General features: G+C 34.3%; 1 protein-coding gene across 1 annotated transcript; it reads right to left on the bottom strand.

Moving 5' to 3' along the window:
* Positions 1–21: 21 nt before the first annotated feature.
* LOC118755991 (transmembrane protein 120 homolog) lies at positions 22–6,747 on the bottom strand (the record flags this gene model as incomplete). Its single annotated transcript, XM_036490782.1, is given in 4 exon segments — positions 22–886; positions 5,282–5,434; positions 5,983–6,209; positions 6,530–6,747. Coding segments are annotated over 4 exon segments (856 nt in total), but the record flags the coding sequence as incomplete, so codon positions are not given.
* Positions 6,748–7,214: the final 467 nt, after the last annotated feature.

Here is a 7,214-nt window from a genome sequence, read left to right on the forward strand (position 1 = left end):
CTTGCTATGGAGCTAACGAGTCTTTGTCAGCACTCACTTTCGCGCTAAAAAGCGGAGTTAATAAATTTGTGTATTTTTTAACTTCTAACTTTCGCAGTTACTGCCAGCCAATTTATATATTACACATTAAAAACCTTTTAGCTTTTTGTTAGATTAGCCAAATTGGTAGTGACATTGTGTTACATTAAAAAACGACAGTTATTTTTGTTAAAATTGTAATAAACAAAAGGAGTTACGCATTTTCAAATCTTTCTTCTTCAACATTTTTTTTAGACATTCCCCCAGCTAATCCACATTTCTACCTTTTTTTGCTTTGCTTAAATTTTTCGCGCATTTTCTGTTAAAGTATAGTTAAACACACTTTTTCGGAGCATTTCTTCTTCTTACTCTAAACACTTTCGACTTTTCCCTTTACAGCATCCTTGTTTTCCCTTTATTTCCTTCTCTGGCGTTTTTTTTTTTATTTTTATTTTTTATTTTTTTTTGTATGTTGCTTGTTTTTCTACATGTAGTGCATAAAACTTGAGAATATCAGACTCAGAGTAATTGCAAAGCGGCATACTCTGCTTCACTCTCCATTAGTTTTTCGTCCTTTCCTCACGGTGACATATGTATCCCACTGGCCCATTTAATTTGTCTTCTTATCTTCTGGTTTTGTCTCCACCTCCTGTTGTTCATGTTGCTCAATTTCCTTTATTTGGTTTTGTAGATGAACATCGCCATCTGCTGGTGGGTTTGCATTAGCAGTAATTGACGTCGTTTTTGTTGTTGCTAAAGCTGTTGTTGTTTCAACAGCATCGCCGATGGCATGAATGGAGGTAGAGTTTTCTTGTTTATTATTGGCTAGCAATTGTTGGCTGGAAATGTCCAATTCACTGATGCTATTCTGTAGATGTAATCGAGGGTGTTTGTGTTTTGTTTTTGTTTTTTTTTGGTTTTTTTTGTTTTGGTAAAAGAAGGGGAAGAAAGTAAATGTTGTGTGATTAATAAATAAGAAGAAATAATGACAATGGCAACTAAAGCATTATTTTACCTACATACATATGTACATACATATATAAGTACTTACAAACAAACTTAGTAAATACTTACAAATCGGAAATGTCGCCTTAAAATATATTTCTCTTAATTAGAGAAAAAATGTTGATAATAAATACGCAATGCTACTACGCAATAATACTATGTTCTTTCAATTGTGAGCGCTCACAGCTGGTATAAATTGTATGTAAACATCGTTTAAAGTTAACGTCAATAAAAATCAGTTTTTGTAAGCGCAGGGAGGGCAGAGAGGTTGGGAGTCTTAAAATCATTTTCATACTCGCTTAGTTAACTTCGCAAATTAACTGTCGACTCGTCTCTAAATCATCTTCAAGATTTTCTAAATAAAAAGCAGGGTACAAATAATTCTTGCAGCTTGGGGGCAGTTAATATGATGTTGCATATTTTTAGGCAGCAGTGCTTTTGTTTTAGAGAGTTTCGGGAATAAAAATTTAAATAGTGTGGGGCGCACTCTTCTTTAGAAGCCAAACATTTACTCGAAGGTAATACGAGTATCATCAAGAATTTCCAGAAAAATTAGATGATTTACAGATCTCACTTGACAAGACGCAGTGGGATCAGTGGTGGCTTGAAATAACTAAAACTTGGAACTTATTTTTTTTAATGAAAATTTTAGTTATCCATGCGCGAGATCTACTGCAAACGTCCCGAGAAACAAGCAACTCACCAAAAATAATACTTTCACGCGGTGACCAAACTTAAAGCATAACTATAGTCACAACTGCTTTGCACAAAAATGTGCCGCAAAAACTTAATTATATTTGTGCATTTTTGTGAATCTTTTAGGCGCTTAGAATAATTTTTTTCGGCATATTTTAAACTGCAGTAGCTAGTAATATAGCTTTTTTCTTGTTAGCCACAGTATCCGCCTAAGCCAATTCTGGCTGAGTTCAATAAATCATGTCCTTTTTTCTGTGCCAACTGATGCTAAAAGAAAATCCCCAGGGAAGTCTAGAAGAGGCCTTCCTTTTCCCCTGCTACCACCAGCGGTGGAAGCGTGCCTTCTTGTTTTTCGATTCGGATACAGCTATATAGCCTGATAAATTCTTTAATGCTGAAACCTAGTGTTGCAGGCTACCATGTTTCGGGCCTCTTCGAATTCGATCAGCAACGGCCCGCTAACGGATGTTTCGTCGTCGTGTCTGAATTTACCAACCACGTTGGGATCAACGATTCCTTTCTTTCCCACCCTGGCATTGACATCACCTGGCACGTTTTCTTGTCATGTCAGGGATAGGGTTGGTAAGCGAACTTCGTTCTCGTCCACCAGGCTGAACGGTCTCTCTTCCATCACAAATCCAACATCGAATTTGGGCTCCTTTAGTTAGTAGTTGCAAGGAATGTTATCTCTAACATGTTGAACGATTTCACCGTGCTGGTTCCAAAAGTTGTCAGCAAGGCACCCGGTGAGAAAACCTTATTCGAGCAGGCTTGAAGGCCCCAAGATGGTATTTTTTTTTAAAGAAATTGATTCGATAAACACCGCATCGCCAAATATATGTATGCACATCGAAAGAAATTATTTGAACAGAAAGAATACACCCCATTCCTACGCGATGTCCAATGCATTGCGATTATTTGAATTAGGTTTTCCCGCCGGGTGAACGCTGCCAGACGAAAAAAAAAATTGTCTACGATTCGAGCACAATGTTTTTTCTATAGTTTTTGGACAAAATATGATAAAGCACACAATCAAGCATTTTATGCAAACGGCTAAAATAGGTATTTGGGAACTAAAAACAAACAAAAAAGCAAAACAAAGTGTAGAATAAAAAATGTTATGTGATTTAGAAAGCAGAATACCAACTTTTTTTTTTAAATTTACAAACTCAAAACTTAAAAAAAACTTAAAAATGTTGTTTTTAATTTTGCTTAGTATACATTTTTATTTCTTTTTTATAAACATTGCCAATTTCAAAAAAAAAAGTGTTTTATATATTAATACTTAAATGCTTAATACACTTTAGTGACCAATTTCGATTATTATACGAACTAAAGGAATATAAAAAATAGTTTAACAATAATAACCTAACATTTTAAGTACAATTACATTTACTTAAGTACAATGTACAATGTTTAACGATGAACATAACTTAACGGGTTCTTGGGTTATGGGCTGAAATGTAATCCTGAGCGAAAGAAGGGACAAAGTCTGAAAGTGTGGACCAATTTTTTGGCAGGAAAACCTTTAATCAATAAAAAAGAGAAGTGTATTGCAGCAAAAGTTAATTTCAATTTTGATGGGTGATAGGTGTTGAAGTTTAGAGTATTAATTGATTCCTATTAAGCAAAATGTAAGTTTTACATTAGATGAATTGCTATAATTGTTGGAATGCAACTACAAAGGGATAGGCAAGCAAAAGGCACATAATTGAAGGTTGAAGAAAGCGTGCATTTTGAAGTGGAAAGTAGGAGTACTATTAGTATAGGAAGTTGAAGATAGAAAGTAAAGAAATGTAAGACTTACAGTGAGGAGCAAAAATGTCAAAATGGTGTTTTTTTTAACCGACTTCAAAAAAATTAGGTTATCAATTCGTCGGAATATTTTTTTTTAATGTATGTTACCGCATAACTTTGGATCACGTCAGCGGATTTCTATAATTATATTTTTTTTTTTTTGTTAAGAAAGTTGGTTTAGATCCGATTATTGGATCATGAAGAAGTTTACGGTACTCTTAAATTTTTATATGAAAATTGAAGTCGGTTTTATTTTTTGCTTAAAAACTACTTGTTTAATACTAACCACGTTTTGCATATTAAAACTTTTTTACTGCTTTAATCAAAGTTGGAATTTTCACAAAATTTGCATACTTTATGATATGCTTTTCTAAAAAATTTCTAAGTATGCAGTTTTATAACCCATGAAATTTTACTACAATAAAGTGCAAGTTGGAAGGCTTTAAAAATCGCGTTGATTTTTAATAATTTCTTTTCTATATTGCGGTTTTTCAACGAATGTAAATATAAATATTTTATGGAATAAAATGCGCAAGACCATCTGCAAACAAAATAACACCAATACTTTCATAATTTACATTTGTTACAAAGACCATCAGCAAAAAAAAAATTCAAACTCAACGCGATTTTTTCGAGTCTTCAAGCTTGCACTTTGTTATACTAAAAATTCATGGTTATAAAACCGCACACTCAGAAATGTTTTAGAAATTCAGATCATAAAGTAAGAAAATTTGTTGAAATTTTAAGAATTTTTCTATTTTTTGTTTAACTGGTTTTTATCAGAAATCAACAAATAAAGTTTAACATGAAAAACATTTAATATTTGTAAAAAATCACTATTTTGACACTTTTTCTCCTCACTGTAATATTTTTGAAGAAAATTTATTTGAGCTCACAATTTAGGCGACGGAAGCAGAAGTGGCCTAACTCAACATTTTTTTTGTAGTTAACTTCTTAAAATAGTTTCAAATGTGATAAATTTTAAAATAAAGGTCGCTTATGCATTACTTTCATGATACGCTATGCAGCTGTGTACCTTTTAATTAAAGAATAAGGTACACAAAAAAAGGGTTAGGCCACTTCTACTCTCATGGCATCAAATAATGTTTCGATAAATTAATGATAATGGGATATATTTTACAAAAGCTTAAATAATTTTGAAGATTTTTATTAGCTTTGAGTGCTAATATAGACTAAGGTTATTGTCGTTTTGAATTTATTTTCAAGAGTCCAATGTGTAATTTAAATTTAAGAAAAAGTCGACTTTAAACATTGCCAAAAGTTTTTTATACACAAGCTATTAAAAAATATAATTTTGTTAATATTTTATCCAACAAGCATCTCTTTTGAATTTTAAAAAGTTTATTTATCAGCTATTGCAAGAAGTTTTGCGGTTTTGTATATCCCAATATGTACCTACCTACATGTTCTTAACGTCGACTTTAACTTTTTCCTGGATTAAGGTACGATTAACAATTAAAAATGACGACGAGTGTACTTAACACAATTTAGTTTTCAGTTGTTTTGTTAGTGCTCAGGTTTCCCAGCCCATAAGCTAGTGAAAAGTTTACAGTTTTCAGCTTAAATCCAACCCATAAGCTTCGCAAACAAACCAAAGAAAGAGATCATACAAATTTTGACTTAAACTAACTTACATTATTTGGTGTTGTACATAAAGCTAAAGTGCAGTGTGATTGATATTAAAGCGTTAATACACCTACAACACTTAAGTAAACGCCTTCGTATTTAACCATTCCATACTCACCCTCATCATTTTGCGCAATTTCATTGAGGTGCCCATGGACTGTAGACGATAGCGTTCCTTGGCACGTTCACGTATCTTCTCGGGCACGACCAATAATGTGGTGATAATATTGCCGCTGAAGAGCAGAAGGAACAAGCCGCACAACACAGATACCTATAGCAAACGAAATGTAACAAGAAAAATGGTTGAGTCAGCAAAATTAAGATTCAAAACAAAAAAAAAATTAAGAAAATGAGAGACGAAAGGCAAAAAGTCAATAAGGATTATATGTACATACAGGGGAGCAGGGCGGCAACAGAGCCGGGCAGAGCGCGTGCAGATAGGGCGCTTGCATGCGAATTAGCTGAATGAATTAATCAATTAGCCAGCAAATCAGGCACAATCAACCAATGCATTAAACCTAGGACGAAAGCCAAACGCACCCAAATATGTATGTAAATGCATGCTAGCCTCTATATACTTAAACAGGCACAGGCACAAGCACAGACAAATAATTCAGCACTTTAAGGTGCTCCACAAGCATATCTACAAGTGTGTACATATGTACCTACGCCCGCCAGTCGCCTGCTGCCACTCAAGCAGCCACTCAATAAATCACACACAATCAGGCATTGACAAACATCTACAAAAACACACACACTAATAGACTCCCTCACTCATTTAATTGTTTCACTCCCGGCGACCTCGTTGGCCAAACTTACATGCCATGGCGCTCCTGGCGGTTCCGTTGTCAACTTGTAAAGGGTCCAGGCGTTGTATGCTTGGAATGTATAGCCGCCGAATAGGAATGGTAGCAGAAAACTCAAACCACGCCACATCCACGAATGGAAGCCTTCAATGGTGATATCCATGTTGTGACGTTCACCGAGCGCCTTCAGTCGATAGAGCAAACCCTTTTGGTAGCCAAATTGCAAATACTGCACAAGGTCTGTGTGAATGAAGAAACAAACAAAAAAAGCAGAAAACACAAAAAATGAAAAGGATGTATGAATAACAAAGTAGTATGCTTGCTGTTGTTGTTTTTATGAATGGCGATGATTTTCAGTGGTGGTATAGAAGATGAGGGTAGCTTGTTATAAATAGGCAAAGCGCAGTGCAAATAAATCAGCAATTTTTAGTGCATGTGTAGAGGGCCTGCTTTTGCATAGCATTACCAAGGATAAGATAGGAGAATCTATGTATTTATGTATGCATGCAGATGATACAGCGACATAATATTTATGTTTTCACTGCTCCGTGCATACTTACTTATATAGACATTGAAGTACATGAATTGCGTGCGGAATAGCTGCCAATGCTCGCCCTGCGGCCACACAAGCAATACACCAGCGGCTGCCGTTGAGATAAAGTGATGCGCTCGCCACCAGCCTTTAATGCGTGATCCATTTACTTTGAGTATCGATTCACGAATGGTGAGTGTACAGTAGTACCAGACTAGTAGAAAAATGTAGGCAAGTTCGAGGGCCCTGAAAATGGAGAAAAAAAACAACAAGTTGTTTATATTAGTTAAAAAGCAACAGATTAAAACCACATGTAGCAGTGAAAGGTAAAATAAATGTAAACAAAAAAAATATGCAATAATTTGTCAACGACACCAAAATGCCATGGAATAACCATTTACGATAAGGTTACGGTAACGATAACAACCTGTATACATACATAAGTTTATATTCCATTAAAATTTTTATATGTTATCGAAATATGATCGATAAACCTATCTAACAACTTTATTACGATCCATTTTCTCTGTATTGTTAAAAGATTTTGCTACGATACATTTCCTCCATATTGCTATCGATTTTGTTACGATGTATTTTTTCAATATTTTTATCGATTTTCTACGATACCGTTATCGATTTTCTTAGGTTAAATTTTCTCTATTATGTTATCGATATACAATCGTAAATCATAACCGATAAATATATCGACTTTT

The sequence above is a fragment of the Rhagoletis pomonella genome, unplaced genomic scaffold (genome assembly GCF_013731165.1).
Source record: "Rhagoletis pomonella isolate Grant_MI unplaced genomic scaffold, Rhpom_1.0 Rhpom_scaffold_08230, whole genome shotgun sequence".
Lineage (NCBI taxonomy): Eukaryota > Metazoa > Arthropoda > Insecta > Diptera > Tephritidae > Rhagoletis > Rhagoletis pomonella.